This window comes from Bos mutus, chromosome 19 (assembly GCF_027580195.1).
Source record: "Bos mutus isolate GX-2022 chromosome 19, NWIPB_WYAK_1.1, whole genome shotgun sequence".
In the NCBI taxonomy this organism is placed as follows: domain Eukaryota; kingdom Metazoa; phylum Chordata; class Mammalia; order Artiodactyla; family Bovidae; genus Bos; species Bos mutus.
The window spans coordinates 19618402-19643206 of record NC_091635.1 but is presented as its reverse complement, the minus strand read 5'-3'; the positions used below and the strand labels follow the sequence as shown (position 1 = coordinate 19643206).

Here is a 24805-nt window from a genome sequence, read left to right as displayed (position 1 = left end):
GCTTCCTTGTTGGCTCAGATGGTAAAGAATCTGCCTGCAATGCTGGAGACTCAGGTTTAATCCCTGGGGTGGGAAGATCCCCTGGAGGAGGGCAGGGCAACCCATTCCAGTATTCTTGCCTGTAGAATTCCGTGGATGGAGGAGTCTGGTGGGCTGCAGTCCAAGGGATTGCAAAGAGTTGGATACGACTGAGTGACAAACACTTTCACTTTTCTCTAATGATGAGGGTGTGAGTGAGAGAAGAGTGAGGTATGGAGGGTGATGAACAGGCCTTCATAGAGATGGAGGCTAAGCTTTTCATTTACCACGCCTCTTGGGCCAATAGGGGTGAAATGGGAGTTTTAGGACAATAGTCCTTCATGAATTAGGGAAAACTGAGTCAACAGATTTCAAATAGCATCAGATCTTAGACCAAACAGGAATGGCACTGATGTCCAGTAGCAGCAAATCTAAAGCAACGCACAACCTCAGGGTTTGAGAGGAGGAACAGAGGAGTAGGCCAAGGGCAAGCCAGCTGTGGGGGTGGAGACAATGGTGGGGATCCAGGAGTGAAGATGGAGGGACCACATGTTGTTTCTGAAGTAGAGCTGGGAAGGGGCTGATAGCATCTTTTTTAAATTAAAAAATAAAAAATAATTTTTTTTGGCCTTGCCATGTGGCAGGCAGGATCTCAGTTCCCCTAACTCCCAAGCTGTAGAAGTGTGGAATTTTAACCACTGGACCTCCAGGGATGTCTCTGGCTGATAGCATCTTTGAGAAAGAGTAAAGGGCTGAGTGATGGGAAGCCCCAGAGAGACAGGCGAGGAGGCTGGGTGGTTATGGGGCTGAGGGGATGAAACATAGCAGATAAGGAAGTCAGAGGTAGAGAGGGCCTCAAGCAGTGTTTCTTGAGCAAAGTTAAAAAACAGGCATGATCTGCTGTATTGCTTGTCCTCCATACCTTTGATGATCTCCTATTGCTAATCATCACACACATCCTTTCACTTAACCAAGAAAACAAAACAAAACACCTCCCGTGTGGCTGGACTAAGCCACATGCTGCAGACACAGGGATGAAAAGAAACAGATACATCCCTGAGTTTCTGGAGCTGCTGAGAAGAGTGAGATTGAATCACAGAATGCAGGTTGTTTAGGTTTATTCTCTTTATAAACAGAGAAAAATAAGCAGTTAGAAGGTGTCTATTCTAAAATAAAGCTAAAGAGTGAGATAACTAATCTCTTAATTCTGGCAAAGACTTGATAATCAAGGAACAATTTTTTGGAGGGACGGTTTCTAAGTTATTTTAGGAAATCATCCAGTTATTTCTGTGGAGATCAGAGTTGATCAATAATTAGGAAGTTTTCAATTTCAGTGACTCAAAGTATCATGCAAAAGACCAAATCTGCTATCATTTTTCATATTTATTTTAGAATCAGACATTGACTGATTTTGATATTCAATTAGCAATGATACTGGGCATTTTGTTGTGTGCAGGCACAAAGGTTGAGTATCATCTCAAATGAGTTTGCAGGCAGTTAAGTCTGTTTCATGACTGCTGCAGGCCTTTTGGCTGGTGGCAATGACTTCATCCACAGCCTGAGGCATCAGAAAGGCCCATCCAGAATTCTGAGGATTAATACAAAATGCAACACACTGTGCATGGGAAAAGCAATAGAAAGGGTGCTTGTGTCTCCAGTCATATCCTACTCTGTAATACCATGTAGCCCGCCAGGCTCCTCTGCAAAGGAGAAAAGGAAAGATATACCCATTTGAATGCAGAGTTCCAAAGAATAACAAGGAGAGATAAGAAAGCCTTCTTCAGTGATCAGTGCAAAGAAATAGAGGAAAACAATGGAAGGAGAAAGACTAGAGATCTCTTCAAGAAAATTAGAGATACCAAGGAAACATTTTATGCAAAGATGGGCACAATAAAGAACAGAAATGGTATGGCGCTAATGGAAGCAGAAGATATTAAGAAGAGGTGGCAAGAATACACAGAAGAACTATACAAAAAAGATTTTCACGACCCAGATAATCACGATGGTGTGATCACTGACCTAGAGCCAGACATCCTGGAATGTAAAGTCCAGTGGACCTTAGGAAGCATTGCTATGAACAAAGCTAGTGGAGGTGATGGAATTCCAGATAAGCTATTTCAAATCCTGAAAGATGATGCTGTGAAAGTGCTGCACTCAATATACCAGCAAATTTGGAAAAGTCAGCAGTGGCCACAGGACTGGAAAAGGTCAGTTTTCATTCCAATCCTAAAGAAAGGCAATGCCGAAGAATGCTCAAACTACCACACAATTGTACTCATCTCACACAATAGTAAAGTAATGCTAAAAATTCTCCAAGCCAGGCTTTAATAGTACTTGAACCATGAACTTCCAGATGTTCAAGCTGGGTTTAGAAAAGGCAGAAGAACCAGACGTCAAATTGCCAACCTCCTCTGGATTATTGAAAAAGCTAGAGAGTTCCAGAGAAGCATCTACTTCTGCTTTATTGACTATGCCAAAGCCTTTGACTGTGTGGATCACAATAAACTGTGGAAAATTCTTAAAGAGATGGGACTATCAGACCACGTGACCTGCCTTTTGAGAAATCTGTATGCAGGTCAGGAAACAAGTTAGAAGTGGACATGGAACAACAGACTGGTTCTCAATAGGGAAAGGAGTATGTCAAGGCTGTATATTGTCACCTTGCTTATTTAACTTATATGCAGAGTACATCATGAGAAATGCCGGGCTGGATGAAACAAAGGCTGGAATCAAGATTGCCGGGAGAAATATCAATAACTTCAGATATGCAGATGACACCACCTTTATGGCAGAAACTGAAGAAGAACTAAAGAGCCTCTTGATGAAAGAGGAGAGTGAAAAAGTAAGCTTAAAGCTCAACATTCAGAAAAGTAGGATCATGGCATCCCGTCCCCTCACTTCATGGCAAATAGATGGGAAAACAGTGGAAACAGTGACAGACTTTATTTTTTGGGCTCTAAAATCACTGCAGATAGTGACTGCAGCCATGAAATTAAAAGACGCTTACTCCTTGGAAGAAAAGTTATGACTAACCTAGACAGGATATTAAAAAGCAGAGACATTGCTTTGCCAACAAAGGTCCATCTAGTCAAAGCTATGGTTTTTCCAGTATGTATGGATGTGAGAGTTGGACTATAAAGAAAGCTGAGCTCCAAAGAAATGATGCTTTTGAACTGTGGTGTTGGAGAAGACTCTTCAGAGTCCCTTGGACTGCAAAGAGATCCAATCAGTGCATCCTAAAGGAAATAAGTACTGAATATTCATTGGAAGGACTGATGCTGAAGCTGAAACTCCAATACTTTGGGCACCTGATGTGAAGAACTGACTCATTTGAAAAGACCCTGATGCTGGGAAAGATTGAAGGCAGGAGGAGAAGGAGACAACAGAGGGATGGTTGGATGGCATCAACACCTCAAGGTACATGAGCTTGAGTAAACTCCGAGAGTTGGTGATGGACAGAGAGGCCTGGTGACTGAACTGACATGAACTGAGGCTCCTCTGTCCATGGGATTCTCCAGGCAAGATTACTGAAGTAGGTTGCCATTTCCTCCTTCAGAGGATCTTCCTGACCCAGGGATTGAACCTGAGTCTCCTGTGTGTCCTGCATTGGCAGGTGGATTCTTGATCACTGAGCCACCTGGGAAGCCCCAGTAAAAAGGGAGAAGTGAAAGTCATTTAGTCATGTCTGACTCTTTGCAACCCCATGGACTATACAGTCTATGGAATTCTCCAGGCCAGAATATTGGAGTGGGTAGCCTTTTCCTTCTCCAGGGGATCTTCCCAACCCAGGGATCGAACACAAGTCTCCTGCACTGCAGGCAGATTCTTTACCAGTTGAGCCACAAGGGAAGCCCAGTGAAAAGGGTAGCTCAGGGTAATTGTTTTTTATGCCAGATATAGAAAGAGTTGCTGGTAAGGAATATGGGAAGGAAAAGACCCTGATGCTGGGAAAGATTGAAGGCAGGAGAAGAGGGCAGCAGAGGATGAGATGGTTGGATGGCCTCACCGACTCAATGGACATGGGTTTGGGTGTACTCCGGGAGTTGGTGATGGACAGGGAGGCCTGGCGTTCTGCGGTTCGTGGGGTCGCAAAGAGTGGGACACAAATGAGCGACTGAACTGAACTGAACTGAACTGAATACGGGAAAACAGGATGACGCTGGCAGGGCGCTGGTAAGGATCTGGGAGCCTAGACTTGGTTTCTCCTTGCCTAAGTCAGTGAACTTTACCAAGCTTGAGCAAGTAATGGAAGGTGCGTGGATGAACCCTGATGTAGGTAAGACACGTGGCCCAGACCTATCCAAACAGCGAGGACTCCTATTTACAGAAGCTCCAAATCATTTCCTGAGAGTGAGGAAACGCGGAAAGCTCGCTGGATAATCCCTTCATGGAGCGAAGCAGGTGGAAATGTGGGTGCCTGTCAGCATTCCTAGCATGGACCACCAACCTCTGGCGGGGAATCCCTCACCCCTTCACCCCTCCCGTCTCGAGGTCTCCAGGGAGCCGTGGTTACTACGCGTCAGAGCGTCCATGGCAACCATCACCAGCCCGCCGGGTTTCCCTCTTCCCTCCACCTCCCACCACCCGCCTCTCTCTCTCCACCGGCCAATCGGCTGCCTCGGCATGCCCTCAGCGGCGGCCGTTGAGTGGTCCGTGGGCGCTGACGTCACAGGCGGGATAGGCGGGGCCAGGGCGGGGCAGATCCCCGGAGCCTCAGCGGGTTGTAGGTGGTGGGGCTGCGACCCCTCCCACTGCGACCCCTCCCGCTCACCGCCCACTTCCCTGCCCCTGGTCCGGCACCCCTGACAGGTGAGTGGTCCCGTGGGCTCCTGACTGCCTCTGGGACGACCCCTACAGCGCCCCCGCCCCGATTCGCACTCCAACGTCTGGCCTCCGAATTCGGGGTGAAGTCTTGGAAACCCTGGAATTCTCACCTCCCCGTCCATCTTCACTTCTCTCCTCCCACCCTTCCAAATAAAAACTATACACACCCACAGGCACCCTTACCCAGTCCCCCAAGCCTTCCTAATGCATATTTCTGATGCTTTTCAAGGATTGAGAAGTTATTTCTAAATGCAGAACCAGGAAGGGGGCGTCAGAATCCCAGGCCCTAAGTATAATATCTTACACCTGTTACCTGTGCGGTGCCCCAACCTTGGTCCTTGTTCTCCCGGATTCCTTACCCAGGTCTTCAGAATGCAAACAAGGCGGGGGCTGGACAAGCACTCACCTGGCCTGTCAAAGAGGTGCTGAAATTCAGATCATGGCAGTGTCCATGCTCACTGTCCATGGCCTTTTCTGTTTAGCTCTAGCTATGACGTGCTCACTTGTATTTTGACAGTTTACACCAAGTCCCTTTTTTCTCCCTGGATTCTTGTGTAGGTGTAGGTAAATAAACATTTTGCTGCTGCTGCTAAGTCGCTTCAGTCGCGTCCAACCCCAGAGACGGCAGCCCACCAGGATCCCAGGTCCCTGGGATTCTCCAGGGAAGAACACTGGAGTGGGTTGCCATTTCCTTCTCCAATGCATGAAAGTGAAAAGTGAAAGTGAAGCTGCTCAGTCCTTTAGAAATGGATAAAATTACTCATTTGGCTATTGTGAAAAAAGCAAGCAAATTGTTTGACTTATAGGCCAAGTGTTTTGATAAAATCTTTTTCTTTTTAAAAGAAAGTATTTCACAAAATAAAGTGTTCAAGCATGCATGTACGCCTTGTTTAAAAAATAAAACAAAAAACCAAACAGCTGTTACAGACACGGAAGAGGCCGCTTATGTGTCCCTTGGGAATTTCATGTCCTTTTTCTCCTTCCCCACCTACCAGAATATAGTGTTTATTTATACTCTGCATATTTTTATACTTTTACTCCTTAGGTATTTATCCAGAAACCAATATATAGTGTCCTTTTGAACAGTTATATAATGATACCATTCTATGCATGCTCTAGGTCATTGCTTTTAACTGTTGTGTGATAACTCTGGCATGAATTTAGTACAAATTACGCATGCATACTCCTATCGATGGACTTTCAGGCTCTTCCCTTTTAAAAACTACTAGAAGCATATTCTTGTACATTCTGATTGTATACAAACTTGGGTTTTTGTATTTATGTGTGTATATATAATATATATTGAATTTTGGTTTTTAGAGAATGCGCATTTTCCATTTTAATAGATACTGGCCCATATGTAGTTCTTCAATGTGTAGTGATTTATACTCTCACGAGCAATGAAGAGAGTTTCTTATCAAGCTTTTATTTTAGAAGAAAGAGTTATTAAACCTTTCCTGCATTCTTATTTAATATATGCATAGGGAGAAATTACTTAAACATTGAAATATGATATAATTTCTTCAAGTCTGGTACTTATTAATGTGTTAAGGGCAGTGTTTTATTTCTGTTTCAGCTTGAAATTGTAATTAAATACATATGGCCAAAGAAACAGGTTTTGTGTGATTCTTTCAAGCCTGTGCTGGGCACTGATCTGAGACAAGGTGTGAAACAATTCATGGAAACTTTCTGTCCTTGTCATGCCTTCTGTAGACTATAATTTATAGGTTTTTATACATTAAAATATTTATGATCTTAAAGCCTTGCCTAAATGTGCTAATGTTTTTCTCCAACTTGAGGCCACTTTTTGGGTTTTAAATAGAGCTTTCCCGGACTTACAATCTCTGTTGGATTAATTATATTTTAGCATGTTAATATTTATAGAAGACTATTATAGCATTTTTCCAGTATGTAAATAACTATTGACCCCACCTTCAGTGAATACAGTCAAATACTGTATTTGACTTTGTAACAGGTCTTATTTCTTAAAATGCCTTTTGGTCATGACTAAAAGCAAAAAAAAAAAAAAAAAAAACAATTGCATGATTTAGGGGATGAATTTTTCCACAGCTATTTTCAGTCATCTTCCCAAAGAATTTGTTTAGTTTGCTTGCAAATATGAGCTATTTATAGCATCAGTTAATGATCTTAGTATGTGCTGCTCATGGCCTCTTGGGAAGAGGCTGAGTTAGAACTTAGAAAATAATTTAAATATTGTGAAAGGCACATCACCCAAGTAAGTGATGGGCTTTTAAAAACTGATATTATTCCTTAAAACTTTGGTAGAATTTATCATTGGACCCATCTGGGCCTGAAGTTTTTTTTGAAGAAAAATTTTAAGTTACATATTCAATTTCTTTAATTCCTATATAGCTATTCAGGTTACCTTTTTCTTCCAGTTAATTTTGGTTGGTTGTGTTTTTAAAGAATTGTGTCTATTTCCTCTCTGTTGTCAAATTCCTTGGCATACGGTTGTTAGTAATAGCACCTTATTAACTTTCTAATGTTTGCAAGGTCTTTAGTAGTATTCCCTCTTTCATTTCTGGTAGTACTTTGTCTTCTTTTTAAAATCTGGATCAGTCTTGCAAGAGGTTTATCAATTTTACTGTTAAGATTTCATTGCTTTCCAAAAATTTGTTCATTTTCTATTTCATTGACTTTTATTACTTCTACTTTGGGTTTACTTTGCTTTCTTTTTTTTTTTGCTAGCCATTACGATGAAAGTGTAGATCATTGATTTTAGCTCATTATTTTCTAGTATAAGCATTTAAAGCTAAAAGCCTCACTCAAAATACACTTAGCTGCATTTCATAAATTGGATATGGTCTGTTTTTTATTCTCATTCAGTTCAAAATATTTTCTAATTTCCTGTGTGATTTCTTCATTGACCCAAAGGGTATTTAGAAATGTGTTGTTTAGTTTCCTACTTTCTGAAGATTTTCCAAATACCTTTCTACTATTGATTTCTAGTTTAACTCTGATATGGTCAGAGAACATATCCTGTAGAGCTTTAATTTAATTACACTGTTGATACTTATTAGAAATTAAAATTGAGAAATTAAAAATACTAACTCTTTAAAAAATAATGACGAAAGCCTCTTAGTAGCATAAATAACACTTTCCATTGAAAAACCATGTTTTCTGAAACAAATTGAGAAGAGTGGTGTTGTTTTACATTTTTGGTAAAGTTTTAAAATTACTCTTATCCGGCTCTCATATCTATTTCTGTATTGTCTGTCGTGATAGCACATATAATGTCACTTCTGGAAACCTCTAGCGTACGTTTGTGAGAGAACAAGAATGAAAAAGGCAAATTGCATCTGGGTATTTTCTATAAAAGTAATTTTGACCTTGTCACCCCAGAGGAGGTCTGAGGCAAGCCTATGGTTTCCTGGATCATGTTTTGAGAACTGCTGCTCTAAAGTTTACAGTATGCATTTTTGATTTATTGCAGTATATGTTTAAATAACATTATTCCATTTAATCATAAGACCTTACAGTAGTAGTTTTCCATTTCAGCTCTCCCATCATTTGTGCTATTATCATACAACTTTTGTTTTTTTGTAATAAACTTCACAGTATATTTTTTATTATTTTTACTTTAAACAACCATCTTCTAAAGAAATTTAAGAGTTAGAAAAGGTTTTTTTTTTTTTCTTTTTTTTTTTCTATTGGCACACATACTTAACATTTCTGACACTTCATTCCTTTGGGCAGATTCAAGTTTCCATCTGGTATAATCTCCTTTTGCCTGAAGAATTTCCTTTACCAAGTCTCTTACTGCAGTTCTGCTGCTGCTGAATTTTCTTGGCTTTTGCTCTTTTACTAAGAAAAACTTCTATTTTCAACTTCATCTTTGAAGAATACTTTCACTGGAATAGAATTCTAGGATTACAGTTTCTTCCAGTCCTTTAAAGAGGTTGTTTAATGGTCTTCTGGCTTGCAGAGCTTCTGAGAATTCTTCACTTATTTTTTTTCTTGCCTACCTAATGTGTTTTTTCCTCTGATTTAAAAGTTTTCTCCTTATTGTGGACTTTCAGAACTTTTATTAAGATGAGCCTTGAGGAGGTGATTGTAGTGGTGGTGTGTGTGCACACACACAGGCATGTACTTATTATCCTCTTGGAGTGTGTGGAGCTCCTTAGACCTAGGGGTTTATAGTTTTCACCAAATTTGGGAAATTTGCTGCCATTTTTTCTTTAGATATTTTGTCTCCTCTCCTCCCAATATGACATTCCGAGTACATGATGTTAGACCACTTGATATTATACCATAGTTTACTGAGCCCCCTTTCATTTTTTTTTCAGTTAATTAAAAAACTCTGTGATTTGGTTTGGTTAGATTTAAGCTCACTAATCTTTGCTTCTCTGGTGTCTATTGTGCAATTAATCCAATCCAGTGAAATTGTGAAAATATATATTGTATGTTTTATCCTTAAAGTTTCTTTTAAAAAAACTTTATTTGCTTTAATTGGAGGCTATTTACTTTACAATATTGTAGTGGTTTTTGTCATACATTGACATGAATCAGCCACAGGTGGACATGTGTTCCCCATCCTGAACCCCCCTCCCACCTCTCTCCCCATCCCATCCCTCTGGGTCATCCCCATCCCCAGCACCAGCCCCAAGCACCCTGTCTCATGCATTGAACCTGGACTGATGATCTGTTTCACATTATCCTTAAAGTTTCATTTGGTTCTTTTTTAAGTCTTCCATATCTCTATTACGTTCTCATCTTTCTTTAAATACTTGTACATAGTTTTCTATCTCCATCACATTTCCTCCATTTTTATGCCTGTTTCTGTTGACTGACTTTTATTTATGTCACATTTTTCTGCTTCTTGGCATGTCTGGATGGTTTTGATTGGGTGCTGGACGTTGTGATATTATATGTTTCAGCATCTTGGTGTTGTCAGGCACTTTACTTGTGGGTTAGCTTCAGTTCTTTGAGGCCTGTATTCAAGCTTTGCTAGAGTCTTTAGTACCTTCATTCTAGACGTATCAGTCCCATTCTAATGAGTGACCTCTCTGGGGTCTCCACCGAATGCTGTAGGTGATCACTAACAGGTTTCTACTCCAGCTGGTCTGGGTTCAAAATGTCTCTGTGCTTTCTCTGGCTCTAGGAATTGTTCAGCTAACAACACTGCCATCATTCTTTGCTAAGGTCTGTGGAATGTCTCTTGATGTCCGTACAGTCTATTACTCAGCAAAGACTCAAGTGGACCCTGCATAGATTTATGGAGCTCTGTTTCTGCATAAATCATTTTATTCCAGAATCCTGCATCACAACTTCCAGCTGTCTCAGACTTTCCAAATTCTGACCTCTTCCTAAACTCGCAAATTGAGGTCAGAGCGTCCAGGCTGTTTGGTTTTCATCTGTTTTCCCCATGGTCTGGAAATTGCCTCCAGGTGATCAGAGGGCTCACCGTATTTGTTTCTCTTCTCTCAGGGCTTGGAGTCCTGTGCTGCCTGAAAACAGTTGCTGCGTATATTTTGTCTAGTTTTTTAGTTGGAAGAGGCTAAGTCTACTTTTTATTGCTCTATCCTGGTTGAAGGCAGAAATCTATTTTGAGTTAAGTATTTTATGGGCCATGAGATTCTTAATTTTCTTGGCCAATGTGGGGAAAAAAATTACCATGCTGTTGTCTTTTATTAGGCCTTCCTAAATGACTTATAGGGCTTCCCATGTGGTGGAGTGGTAAAGAATCCACTTGTCAATGCGGGAGACACAAGAGTCATGGATTCGAGCCCTGGAGTCAGGAAGATCCCCTGGAATAGGAAACAGCAACCCACACCAGTATTCTTGCCTGGAAAATTCCATGGGCAGAGGAGCCTGTCAGGCCACAGTTCATGGGGTCACAAAAAGTCAGACACGACTGAGCAATTGAGCAGAGTCATGACTGATAAGATGGCCTACTGGAGTTAGAATATGGAATATTGGAGTATGGAATAGAGAGAGAATATTGTCTCTCATGTGAAACTTACTGCCATATGTGAGGAGCTCTATATCTGGGAACTTTTTAAACAACTGAGTTTATACTGCAGATTCCAGGTTTTAAATTATATCCCATCTCTAATTGTAAAATATCACTGGATGCTTTTTCAAGCCATATTGATTTTCTTGATTCATAGGTCTTCTCTGGCTTGTACCTCAGCCTTTCACATATCACCCTTTGGAGTGGATGACTCATGGTCCAATATTTGACAAACATGGATTGAAATGCCTTAAGATTCAACATCAAAGGTGTTGATTAAATACATGTAGTAATTCTACACCTGGAATTCCATGGCTGAAGAACCAAGTGTGACATTAACTTTTCGATTCATTGTCAGTAATTAAAAAAAGCCGGTCAAGAGTGGTCTAGTCTTACTTGAAGCTTCTGGCTCAAAGGAAACCGACCAGTTTATTTCTATATGGGACTTGAGGAAGAGGTTGAAACTAAAAGTAGCCACGAGGACCCTAAGGTCTCAAGTTACTTTGAATTTGCTTTTTCAAAAAGCAGTGTGTTTCAAACAGAGATTCACAATGGAAAGTGGTTGTTAAGGCTTTTGTTTTTTCTGTTGTAACCTCAGCTTGGCCAGTATAAGGCATTTGGGGGCTGAGGGAGGGGAGAAGTAGGAAATAGTCAGGGAGCTAGTGTGGCGGGAGATACCACCTGTGGCGGCGGGCAGCTGTTTCATCACATGTGGTCTGAGTGGATTTTGATTTAGCTACAGTTTGACAAATAGATCATTTTGTGGTTTGGGTAGGAATGGTGTCAAAACAGCTATTTAAAGAATCGTTGAACTTGTTTTTGTTTTGTTTGTCTGTTTTTTTTTTTTTTTTTTTGAGCAGACTACAAAATCAGATCTGATATTATTTTTTATTTTCAGTAAATGAGTCCATAGACATTAACCCCCAAGTAGAATGACATTTAGATGCTGAAATGTATGTCATAGTCTATGGCATCCTTGGCTTTGTGGACTGACAGTGACCTCAAATTCCAGACAATAGAATACTTTTCAGCTGGTGAAAAAGGGTGTGCTAAGTGGCTTCAGTTGTGTCCTACTCTTTGCGACCCTATGGACTGTGGCCCTCCAGGTTCCTCTGACCATGGGATCCTCCAGTCAAGAACACTGGAGTGGACTGCCATGCCCTTCTCTAGGGGATCTTTCTGACCTGAGGATCGAACCTGTGTCTCTTACATCTCCTGCATTGGCAGATGGGTTCTTTACCACTGGCACCACCTGGGAAGCTCCCCAAAAGGATGAAGTGCATCTATATGTTTTAATAAGGAGAGAGATCCAAAATACATTTATTTTAAAAAATGCATGTTATTGGAATGATACATATAATGATTATGATAATTCAGTTTTTGTATTAAAAAGCCCTGTGCGTATGTATGTTAGGAGATGTATATAGATTTTAAAGTAGTATATGTGTTAGTATAAGAAAAGGAAAAATCTGGAAAGATGAAACTATTAATGAACTATTCACAATGTATACTTCTGAAGAGTAGTTTTTTGATGGGAAAGAATGGATAAACTTTGTTTATTCCTCTACACTAGTAGTTTTTAAAGTTAACATTTATTGAGCATTTACTTTGTGCCTGGAACTGTGCGAAGTATTCCAAACACTCAGCCTCGTCCTCCTCAATCCTCATAGCCCTGCAGGGGCTGAGTTACATGTCTATGTATATTGGAGGTGGCAAGTTGCCAGGAAAAGGGTATCAGGGTACTTCCTTGACCTGTGTTTCCATACTTGCCATTGCTTCTCTGATTGCATGTTTATTTAGGAAGCTCGATGTGGGCTGGGGCAGGGGAATACTAAGTAACCCCTTGCTGCTAATACTGCTCACAGGAATCCAAAGTAGTGATTGCTATTATTATTCCCAATTTAGAGATGAGGCACTGAGAGGTTAAATCATTTGCACAAGGTGTCACACCTAGTAAAGAGCTCAGCCAAGATTTGAACCCAATCTGTTAAAAAGCATGGTTCAGGCTCTTGATTTGAATCTGTTACAAGACAATGTTACTCTCATAATTAAAAAAATATTTCAAAAACTCAAATGGCCAATCTACAAAAATGTGATTTGAATACAGTCTAGAGATACAGAGATTAAAAAAAATTGGGGTATGTTATCACTAGTAAAGGTGGACATTGAATTAAAACAAATATCTAATACTTTATCACTGCTAATTATAGTAAGCCAGATGTGACCTTTTATGTGTAAGTTTTTGCCTAAGTTAGTTTATGTGACTATCTATTTTTGCTCCCCACCCCCACCCCCCGACCTCTTTTAAACAGGAGAAATTTACAAATAGTGTTTGAGCATCATGGAGCTTCTAGGTTCTACCTTAACAGCAACTTATGCCCACCCTAGACCAACACCAACCAACTTCCTACCAGCCATCAGTACCATGGCTTCAACCTACAGGGATCGCTTTCCTCACTACAATTTGACCCATAGCCTGAGCCTGCCTTGGAGACCAAGCACATACTACAAAGCAGCCTCCAACTGGCCAACCTTGGACCCGTACTGCACCAGATCTCAGAGGGTGTCCGAGAGCACCATGCTACCTTTTGTCTCCAACAGAACCACCCTCTTCACCAGGTATACACCTGACGATTGGTACAGGTCCAACCTAACCAACTTTCAAGAGTCCAACACTTCCCGACACAATTCAGAGAGACTAAGGGTGGACACATCTCGCCTGATTCAAGACAAATACCAACAAACAAGAAAAACCCAGGCAGACTCCACCCAAAATTTGGGAGAACGAGTCAACGACATAGGGTTTTGGAAATCTGAAATCATTCATGAGTTGGATGCAATGATTGGAGAGACAAATGAACTAACTGACATTAAGAAAAGATTGGAGAGGGCTTTGATGGAGACAGAAGCCCCTCTTCAGGTAAATATAAGACTTTATTAAAAGGATTATAACCCAGTCATTGAATTGTCAAGATCATTTATCTATTGCAGTATATTCCACTTAACCTGTAGGTGCCAAGCCCCTATCAATATATCTGTAACAGGTTTCATTGATGATAAAACCACTGCTATTTTTCACACATTTTTCAGAACAGCGTTTAAGTAGAAAGAATTTGGGGATTCTCTGGTGGTCCGGTGGTTAGGACTCTGTGTTTTCACTGCTGAGGTCACTGGTAAAACCCATGATTAGAGAACAAAGATCTCCTGCAGGCCCAGTGGCACAGCCAAAAAAAAAAAAAAAAGAAGAGAAAATTCTTCATACAGGCTAATTAAAATAACATTCTTCAGTTCAGTCACTCAGTTGTGTCCGACTCTTTGTGACCGCATGGACTGCAGCATGCTAGGCTTCCCTGTCCACCACCAACTCCCGGAGCTTGCTCAATTACATGTCCACTGAGTCGGTGATGTCATCCAACCGTCGTATCCTCTGTTGTCCCCTTCTCTTCCCCGCTTCAATCTTTCCCAGCATCAGGGTCTTTTCCAATGAGTCAGTTCTTCGCAACAGGTGGCCAAAGTATTGGAGTTTCAACTTCAGCATCAGTCCTTCCAATGAATATTCAGGACTGATTTCCTTTAGGATTGACTGGTTTGATCTCCTCGCCATCCAAGGGACTCTCAAGAGTCTTCTCCAACACCACAGTTCCAAAGCATCAATTCTTCAGTGCTCAGCTTTCTCTATGGTCCAACTCTCACATCCATACATTACTGTATCTCACATCCATCCATACATACATGTAGTCCAGCTCTCCCACCATATGTGGTGGAGAGTTCTGACAGAATGTGGTCCACTGGAGAAGGGAATGGCAAATCACTTCAGTATTCTTGCCATGAGAACCCCATAAACAGTATGAAAAAGCAACATTCTTAGGACACACAGTATTTTACGGTGAAAATGCCATTTTCCCATCTCTTAAATAGGCTGCTTGGTCATTGCTGTCCATTGTATAACATAAACATTGTTTGAAAGGAAAAAGATAAGCTGTTCTTTTAGTCTATGTCATGAAACACATGTCATGAAACACACATGCCTTCGGTGTGCATGTGGTGATTCCACTTTGGGGCACAGTGAAATGATCAAATGAGACCTTCTTAGGAGATGGAATGAGTTTGATTAAATAGAGAAATGGGATGGAGGTTGAGCCAGTTGTGGTCTTGGAGGCAGCCTTTCATCTGGTTACTGGCCTCTGATTAGGCTTCTGAGTGGAGATCCAGTTACCACTAACCCTCTGAGTGTATGTTGCTCCCTACCCCGCCCGCCCCCCGCCCCCTTACCCCGACCCCATTCTATCCGCTACCATTGAAAGAAAACATTCTGTCTTTGAAGATGTGCAAATGATAAATTATTTGAGAAGTTGTATGTATGTGGATGGACAAGGCTAACACCATTTTACTCCATGTTTGTATAACTCATTTTCCAAGTGATAAGCATTTCCAGTAGGTCTTATTTTATGGCATCTGTAGTAGAAGAGATTAGAGTATTGAGAAGCTGGAAGTCTAGTGGGTTGGAGGGTTTGCTGGAGACCCCTCCCCCACACTGTAACTTCTCACTGTGCCTCCTCCCCACTGAACACAAGGGCACATAAATACACAGAACCACAGAAACTCTGAGAAAGGTCTATAGCACGCTAACGAGATTGTTTTAAATGAACTTATCATGAATTGTTTTTGGGGATCAGAAGTCCTTCCGTACTTTCTCTGAGCTCTGGATCATTTTGAGGATTTCTGGTCTGTTTTACATCCCTCGCCACTCCCACTTTAATGAACCCTTACAATGATAGCCACTTACTTTTACTTAATTCCAGAGGAGATTAAATTTCTTCCCTTACCATTCCTTTCAGTGATGACTGATTTCCATAAGATGGATATAATTTAAATTTCTTTTCTGCAGTTTTTTTGGTCCAGATATCTTGTGTGTTTAAACATTTACAATCAGCACAGTAGCAGAAGACCCTAATTAAAATAAGAATTAGTCACGTGACAGATACTTCTCAAAAGAGGATATACTGATGGTCCACTGTATGTAAGAAAAAATATTAAAACTCAATGATAAACATCCAAGCTGAAACAAATACAAGCTAAGGCATGAAGTAAACTTCTTTGGCTCATTCAAATTTGCAAAAATGAAAACTGATTATGTATAGGGTCAGCAAAAATGTAGAAGACAGATGCTCCGTATATTGTTAGTAGACTATGGATGAGTATAAACTTGCTGGAAAGCAATTTTGTGTAATATATATTAAAATCAGAGTTTCCTTCAACCCATTAATTCATCTTCTAGTAAGTGTACATTGTACTATTAAAAAATTAGAGATTCACTCCAAGACTTTGTTCAATGATATTATATCCAGATTATGGTATACATACTATTATGTTTTATGCTTTAAAAAATTTTAACATTATACAGTCATCCCATGACATGAAATACTCTTTGAAAAACAGTATTTTAACACATAAAGTTCTTTCATACATAATTTAGTTGTTGGCTACCTAAGCTGTTTTCTATTGGAGTCATTAACATACTTTGTCTCAAAGACAATATTTCAGGTCTACTATTTAATATCGATCCTAAAATGTAAAATTATGAGGGCATTATAACTTCTGTTTTGTTAAAAACAAACACAGTGGTGATAAGAGTATGAATAAAATTTTCAACTTCTCTCTTTTTTTCTAATGATTAAAGTGTATTTTTTTATAATTAGGAAAGCAATAAATGGTACTTAACAATCACCTGGATTTTTGGCTACACAAATGTTTTGGTGTCTTTAAATAATCACTTGTTTATCCTTTCACTTCTCAGTAGAAAATATTTAGAAATAATACCTTGAAGACTATGATCTGGGTTATTGAACTATTCTCTAGAAGGAATTAATGCCAAATAATTTTCTCAGATGATCTGTGAGGATTAAGTAGGACACCATCTGCTTCATTTTGTCAACTTCCCAAATAAGTAATTTTTCAAACAAGTAATTTTTCAAATTCTTTACCTTTTCACCAGCAGTAAGGATTCATTTAGTTGTCACAGTGAGTTTCTTGTTTGGTTTCCACCAAAATGGCTTGAAAAGTTGGTATTGGGAGTATTTATTGACTTGTCTTAGAAACAGGTTATTAGAAGCGCTGGTCACTGATTTTAGTCAGTTTGCATTCGTTTTTCCCATTATTTCTGTGTCTGTAGGTAGCCCGAGAATGTCTATTTCATCGAGAGAAGAGAATGGGAATCGATCTAGTTCATGATGAAGTGGAAAAAGAGCTGCTGACGGTAAATATGGGGCAAATCCTTCAATAACAAGAAACTTACTTGCAAATGTGCATTTACCATTTACTGTATAGAAACAAAAATGATGTTACATAAAGACACTTATAAGTATGGAGTTGTAGTATCAGATATTTATAGCATTTAGAAAAAAACACATTTAATTTTTTTATTGAAATGTAGTTGATTTACAACAGGCTTCCCTGATAACTCAGTTGGTAAAGAATCCACTTGCAATGCAGAGGACCCCGGTTAGATTCCTGGGTTGGGAAGATCCGCTGGAGAAAGGATAGGCTACCCATTCCAGTATTCTTGTGCTTCCCTTGTGGCTTAGCTGGTAAAGAATGTGCCTGCAATGTGAGAGACCTGGGTTCAGTCTCTGGGTTGGGAAGATGCCCTGGAGGAGGGGAAGGCTACCCACTCCAGTACTTCTGGCCTGGAGAATTCCATGTACTATATATATAGTCCATGGGGTCACAAAGAGTCGGACACGACTGAGCGACTTTCACTTCGTTAGCTTCTGGTGTACAGCAGAGTGATTCATATATGAGTGTGTGTGTGTATAAAATATACACATGTATATATTCATTTTCATATTCTTTTCTATTATGGTTTTTTACAAGATATTGAATATAGTTCCCTGTGCTATGAATGTGTTATTTTTTTTATAAAGGTATATTGGGGGGGTTATAAAAGTAATAGATATTTCCTGAGGGAATTTGAAAAATGCAATATATATAAAAATAGATAAAAAAGATAAAAAAAGAAAAGATAAAATCACTCAAAGTTCAGTTAGGAATGACTATTCATTTTAGAGTGTTTTGGTCTTTTTCTTAATCACACTTAGATAGATGTCACCCAGTCTGAAGACACACAAATGTATCTTCAAGATTAGAATTATACTATATCTATGAATTTGAACAGTGCTTTTTTTGGTGGGATACACGCTCAATGGTGTTTATTCTTAAATGTAGATTTGGAAAGGCAGTGCTACTTTTTAAGACAATGTTTTAGAGCATTTTTAGGTTCACAGCCAAATAGAGGGAAAGGTACAGAGATTTCCAAGTGGCCCTTGCCCTCGTACAGGCACAGTATTAATAACTGTATGTATTTCTGATTATTTCTTTAGAATACATTTTTGAAAATCCAATTGATTTGTCAAAGGGGACATGCAGCAAAATTGCCATCCAGAAGCTTATAGTTATATCTGATGTATGGTGCTGGTCCTCCCATTAGGCTCTCTTCCACCTTCCACCAACTAAAGATGATTTTGTTCTCCATTCTCTGACCTTACCTCCTAGGCTCTCTCTCACAAGGTCTCTGCCATTCCTTAAAGGTTTCAGCTCTTATGTACCTGGTACTCTTCCCGTTTCTGTTTTTCAGTTTGCATACTCTATTAAGCATTCATTCTGCATCCCCAAGTGCCAAACATATGTCTGTTGGTAACTCATTTTTTCGTTCATGTTCATGAAGCCTGAAAGTGAACTGTTCTTGGACCCTGATGCCTTCTGCCTTCCCTTCCTATTGAGGGGCCTGTTACTGGTTCTATGACTCTGTCCAAGGAGGATTCTGCTCCGAGACAGTATTGAATAGAACCTTGATGCCAGCATGGAAAGAATGTCTGGCTGGGTTCTCACCGCCAGTAGCAAGACATGTCTTCCCTATCTGGGATTTCCGCCTCTGAATAGGTTGGGGGACTACAGCCCCCTCACAACTAACCGGGTGATGGGTCAACTTCAAGTGATGGAGGAGCAAATACTGAGAATGCAGATCTCTAAGGAAACACCTTCTGCATCCCAAACTCAAGGATACGTGAGAATTTGAGAGTATTATCATTACAAAACACTGTATATAGAAACCCTGGTGGTCCAGTGGTTAAGACTCCACACTTCCACTGCAGGGGGCATGGGTTTGATTCCTGATTGGGAAACTAAGATTCCACAAAACAAAACCCCCAACAACAACAACAAAAACCAAACCAAAACAAAAACAACCCCACAAAGAAATGGAGTGTCCACTCCTATAGGTGATATTTGCCATCATCCAGATTCCAGATACAATCGGACTTACAATTTGATTTTTAAAGTTTGATTTTAGTAACTGTCTGTTAAGAGCATGTTATGACCCACTTTCCCCAAACTTAAAAAGGCTCAGTTAACGTGGATACATAGAATGACAGTCTGCTAGAAGCAGGGTCTGGGTTTAACAGTGAGGTCCCAGAAATGACTGTATGTCCACAGTTCAGGCTGTAGCCGAGTCAGCACACAGCCACACGTGTGGTCAGCATTCAGGGTTCTTGTGACCTGGCCGATGTCCCTCAGCTGAGAATAGGGCGGAGCCCACATTGTGCATGAGGATCAAGTTCTAAGTCACGCACTATGACCTATGTCATGTTGTAAGGTCCACGTCTTATTGAGAACTTTTCACCTGTGATGCATGTAATTATCTACCCTGCAGCCTAGAGAGGTAAGTGTTATCTCCCTTAGTTTATAACTTGCCTTTGGTCCCAGAATCTGCAAAGCCAGCCTTGGAGCTGGGCTAACTGATGCCAAAGTGTCTTTAACCACTATCCCACCCAAGACCCAGGAGTGTGAGGCAACAAGGCAGGGTTTTGCTTGAGGTGAGGGGAAGCCAAAGGCTGTGAAGTCTCTGTTCTATCCCCCAACCCCTCTCCCCATCCCGAGACTATATAGCTCCCAAGAGGAGAAGTAACGAGATGCCTCGCAAAGGTTTCACCTGCTCGAAGAGTAGGATTCATTCGAGATTCTTCAAATGCCTGGATGTGTCTTCTTCTTCTCTTTCCATCTTAAAGCACAACATATTCACTCTGATCACTGAGACTATGAGAAATGCAGAGCAGTCACCGTGACCTTTTTATTCATGAGGTTTATTGTTCTTCCCCAAGTTCAGGATCCAGAGGGAGTGGGCCCACTTGCCAGGCTCCTAGTATGCTGTTCTTGGGTTTCCTGCCATGATCTCTGTTTGCTTCCCTGGGTGTCGGGTGGTAGCTATTGATCTGATTACATTTGGGCTTTTCTCACTTCTGCCCTCTGTCTGTGTCCACCATCTTCTGTACATGTTCTTTTCATGGGTGGTTGAGGGGATAAGGCGTTTGACCTGCATTTGCTTCCATTGGGAGCATTGCTGGAGGCCCATGTATGAGTATGGATTAGTAGGTGTTAGCATTGGGGAACGGGTTCCAAAAGTCTTTGGTTTCAGGCATTCCCTATCCCCACGAAGCCTTCTACCTCCAACCATGATGTTCATCATATGACATTATTTAAATTCAGATGTAAAAAATACTGCTGAAGGATCTCATAGCAAGTGTCTCATTAAATGTAGTTTTTTTCCACTTGAAGTTCCAGGAATTCCCTCTGTGTGCATTGTGTACACAGAGCATAAAAGCTCACTGAGATTTTGGGTTTCAAGTGGTGTTTTCTCAGCAGTATTCCATGGATCCTTGGTCAACACCTCTGTGAACTAGCTGTACACACACACACCAGGTCAGAGAGAAAGATGAAGACTGCATAGTACTAAAAATCAAAGACACGCACAACCTCCGATGAGAACACGTGAGACATCCTTGCTGCCTGTAAGAGTCGGGGAACTTGGTCACATGTTGTGGGAATTTAGCTTTTCATTTACTCCAATCATTCAGAGGATCAGAGGATCAGGCAGGAGGCTTATCACTGAAATAAGCTCTAGGCATAATATTTTTATGTTCACCAATTAAGCAGTGAAAGAATAAGAAGATTATATGGTTGAGTAATAATTAACATTGAAGAGACGAGGACTTTCAAATCAAATTAATGAAAGCAGAAACCCAAAGGGGGAACTTTTAAGAGTTTAACACCATAGAAATCATAAATGTCTGTATCAAAAACACTACACACAAAATACAAAGGCAAGGACCAAACTGGTAAAAAAATATTTTATGACACATATGTTATACTTGTGACATATAATGGGAAAAGATTGAATTATAAACATAAGAATATTTATAAATAAGAAAAACATAGCAGAAAAGGTATACAAGCACATGAACAGGTGGTTCACAAAAGAAGAAAGTCAAATCATGAACAAATACATAGTCATAATATTAAAATGCAAATCTGGACAAGTGTGCTTTTATGTGGGGGGCTTGTCACGTCGGCAAAGATTGAGAGTGATCATAGTGTCCACTGGGTGTGAGGGTGAGGAAATTCACCTTCATTTATTGCTAGATTAAGAACTGGGGCTAACTTTTCTGAAGGGCAACTTGGCTGCACTTGTCAAAACCTTGAAAAAAGGCATCCCCATTAGTGGTGTCTACGTGTTTTTGAGGTTGTTTATCACAGTATTGTTTTATGTCACAGGAGAGTGTTCAGGAGTTCATTGTTCAATAGGATGGTGCGATCGTTTTTCACTTGAAAAAGTGGTAACAGTGCTTATGTGCACTTCTTAAATGTCTTCTTGGTGCTATTTAGGGTTCTGATATGTGAATATGAAATTCAAAGGGAAGTAAATATTGAAACAATCTCTGCTACAATGTATGTCAACAGTGTATACATACATTCTAGCAGCATCAAAGTACCACGTGTGTGGCCAAGCAGATGTGAGGATAGTGCAGCTTTTTATACCAGTATAGGAGCTGGGCTTAGGGCAGAGGCTGGGTGAGGGAGGGCTGGCCTCCCAGGGTGGAGGTTGGGCTCTGTCTGGAACATACAGCTGGGTTATTTGAAAGTCACATGCACTTTCAGAGAGAACTGCCTTTTAGGCTCTCCTTTTCCCTCCCAGATTTGCTTTTCTCGGAAGAGTACTTAGTACAGAAGAAGCCATGCATTCAATTCAACCTTGTGCATCACCAGAATTTGATTCATTGATCCATTGATTTAATTAAAGACCAGCAATAAAAGATAAAGAAAACTCCTAAAATGTTACCCCTGTCCCAACTTGTTCCATAATATAATTTCCCTATAACCCTGTAAAGGATGAATTTCAGTCTACTATTGAGACAGCAATGTCATAGGGGCATATAGGTAAATAAGGGGGTATCAAATTATTTTCTTATTTTATGTCACAATTCTCCCAGTAACAAGGTTTTCCTCATTGATGTTTTGTTACATTGTTGACTTTGAACGTTATGTTCAATAATCAAAACATTAATGTTCCTTTTCTTTCAATTGAGTAGGAAGTTGATATTATTCTGTGTTGTCAAGAAAGGATGAAGCTGTATTTGGACAAGGCCATTGCCCAACTGGCGTAAGAACTTTAACTTCTCTATACAATTAAAAATATCTATCATGAAACTATACTTCCATGCCTCCCAATCAGATTTCTCTTAACTTCTTATGTAAGGATTTCTTATACATGGACACACATCCATATGCACATATATGTTTTTATTTAGAGGTTAAGATGAATACTTGGGATATTTACTTTACATTTTTATTTTAAGAAATATTTTTTCACAATGGTTTAGAAAGGATTTTTTTCCTAAATTGAGGTATGACCAAGGTTTCTTTTAACTCAAAAGACTTTATTTTTTGATAAGAGATTGACTTGTACATGCTCAGATCAACAGCTGGAAAAGTGATGACTTTTTTATATTTACCCCTGGAAAAGGCACTGGCTACCCACTCGAGTATTCTTGCCTGGAGAATTCCGTGGATGGAGGAGCCTGGCAAGCTGTAGTCCATGGGGTTGCACAGAGTCAGACATGACTGAGAACTACTTTCACTTTCACTTTTATATTTACTCTGCTCCTCCTTAAAAACTCAGCTTTCGCTGGTTTCCTGCAACCCTAATACATGGTCCTTGGTGCTGTGATGACATCTTTGCATTCACTACATCCATGGCATTGCAATCATTCATCCATCCTCCTCTCTAACCAAATACAAATTATTCTTCTCTTGGCAATAGTAGATAGTTCAGTTCAGTTCAGTTGCTCAGTCGGGTCCAACTCTTTGCAACCGCATGGACTGTAGCCCACCAGGCTCCTCTGTCTGACTCTATAGTAGATAGTAGGTACTTAAAATGTATAGTGGAGTTTGAGGGCAAAGAAGAATAGTCAAAGGAGGGTTCGAAGCCTTGATAACAACTATCAGCATAGAAAAAGTACTGGCTGAAAGGACTAGAAAGATCAACATGCATTTGGTGATGACCATGGAAAGAAGTAGTGAGGAATATGTCACACAAAGGGAACGATCATTCTGCCTGTACTGATGTTGTCAGCAGTAATGTGTGATGCAGCCAAGGGAACAGGTGCTCTGAAAGTGGTGGTTTTTCTCAGTCTGCTGACCTTCAGGATGGATGCTGTGAAGGTCAGTCAGGTTCAGGTGGCTAAGGTGTCTCTCAAGCTGTGATTGAAAGGGCTTTTTAAATTCAGAAATAGCTAAGGACTGGTTATGGATGGCTGACTTCCCATGGCTTGGTTAAGTAAGTGAACAGTTCACTTAAGCTATAAATACAAGATACAGCAGCTGTGATATTAATTTCTGGTTTCTGCTCCTTGGAAATTGCAAAATCAGTTGAGTGTGGTTCCAATGATTGTTCTGTTTTCTTCTGGTCCAGTTCCTAATCTTCATTTTTTTTCATAATCTAAAATCTGCCACCCATCTTCCATATCCTCTGCTCTTTAATACACAGTGGCCAAAATGCCCACCTAATTTCCTGGGATGGTTTCTCCATCCAGGAGATGGGGGCTGGAATCCCTAACATGGTTACTGGACTTGGTCTAGTAGAGGCAATGGGAGAGGGGTTTCAACTCTACTTGTCTTGGGAGGAATAATGAATGAAGAAACGAGACCAGCAAGGATCTCAGTTGAGAATGGAGTCTCATTAGGAACCAACATGGCAGCATAGATCTCTCCTGTCTTGGGCGCTAGGGTAGTGGATGGAGGGAAGACCTTCCTAAGGAGGTTCTGAAGTCAGGTCAGAGGAGGTCAAGGGTGTCAGCCCGAGAGAGGAAGCCAGGGGAGCATCTTGATCCCAGACGACAGATGAGGAAGGTCTTCGAGTCCCAGAGATTCAACCCAGTACCTGAGGCGAGAGACTGGACTCGGGAAGCAGCAGGAAGGCAGCTCCCTCTTCTTTCATCCTGTGAACACGGATGCACTGACTTAGAACTCACAAAATGCAGACGACCTGCATGCCGCTATCCTCATTTCTACTTGACAAACCACAAAATTTAGAGCTCTGACAGGTCCGGTGAAGTACCCAAAGCCACAGGCCAAGTTAGAAATCAGCTGGTTGAGTCCCATGCAGGTTTTCCTGGGTGGCTTTTCTGTGCTGAGACCAGAATTCAGAAATGACTAGGATTATCCAGTTCTTTGCGTCTTTCAGGTGCTCTCTGTATGTGATTTATGCGATTGCCTCCTCAATTTTTACTCTAGCCCAGAACTTTCTCCCCAGTTCCAACAACCCACTTCATATCTGCACTTGGATGTTTAATAGACACTTAGACATTAAGCAAGACCTTCTGTGTTCTTCTCCCCCACCCACCCTCAATTTTGCCCACCTCCACTGATGGCTTCCTGCTATTCCAGTGACTCAACATCAGGTTTTATTTTTTTTTTCACCGATGTCTGATCTCCTAGGAGATTCCCCTGGTTTTATCTTTAAAGCATCTCCAGAATCTAAACCTTGCTCTCCTCCTCCCCGCACCCCCCCGCCCTGTTGGTCTAAGCCACCACCGTGTCTCACCTGGGTAACTGCACGTGTCTGCTAATGGGACCTCTCTGTCCCCTGAAGTCTGTTGT

The 24805-nt window shown here is 40.6% G+C and overlaps 1 protein-coding gene across 1 annotated transcript in view; it reads left to right on the top strand.

Moving 5' to 3' along the window:
• Positions 1 to 4697: 4697 nt before the first annotated feature.
• Positions 4698 to 24805, top strand: part of TEKT3 (tektin 3) — a 34754-nt gene continuing 14646 nt past the window's right edge. The window contains exons 1-4 of the mRNA XM_005887250.3: positions 4698 to 4827; positions 13129 to 13736; positions 16989 to 17072; positions 22237 to 22307. Of these exons, the coding sequence (XP_005887312.1) occupies positions 13158 to 13736; positions 16989 to 17072; positions 22237 to 22307 (734 nt within the window). The 5' untranslated portion in view covers positions 4698 to 4827; positions 13129 to 13157. The remainder of the gene's footprint in view (positions 4828 to 13128; positions 13737 to 16988; positions 17073 to 22236; positions 22308 to 24805) is intronic.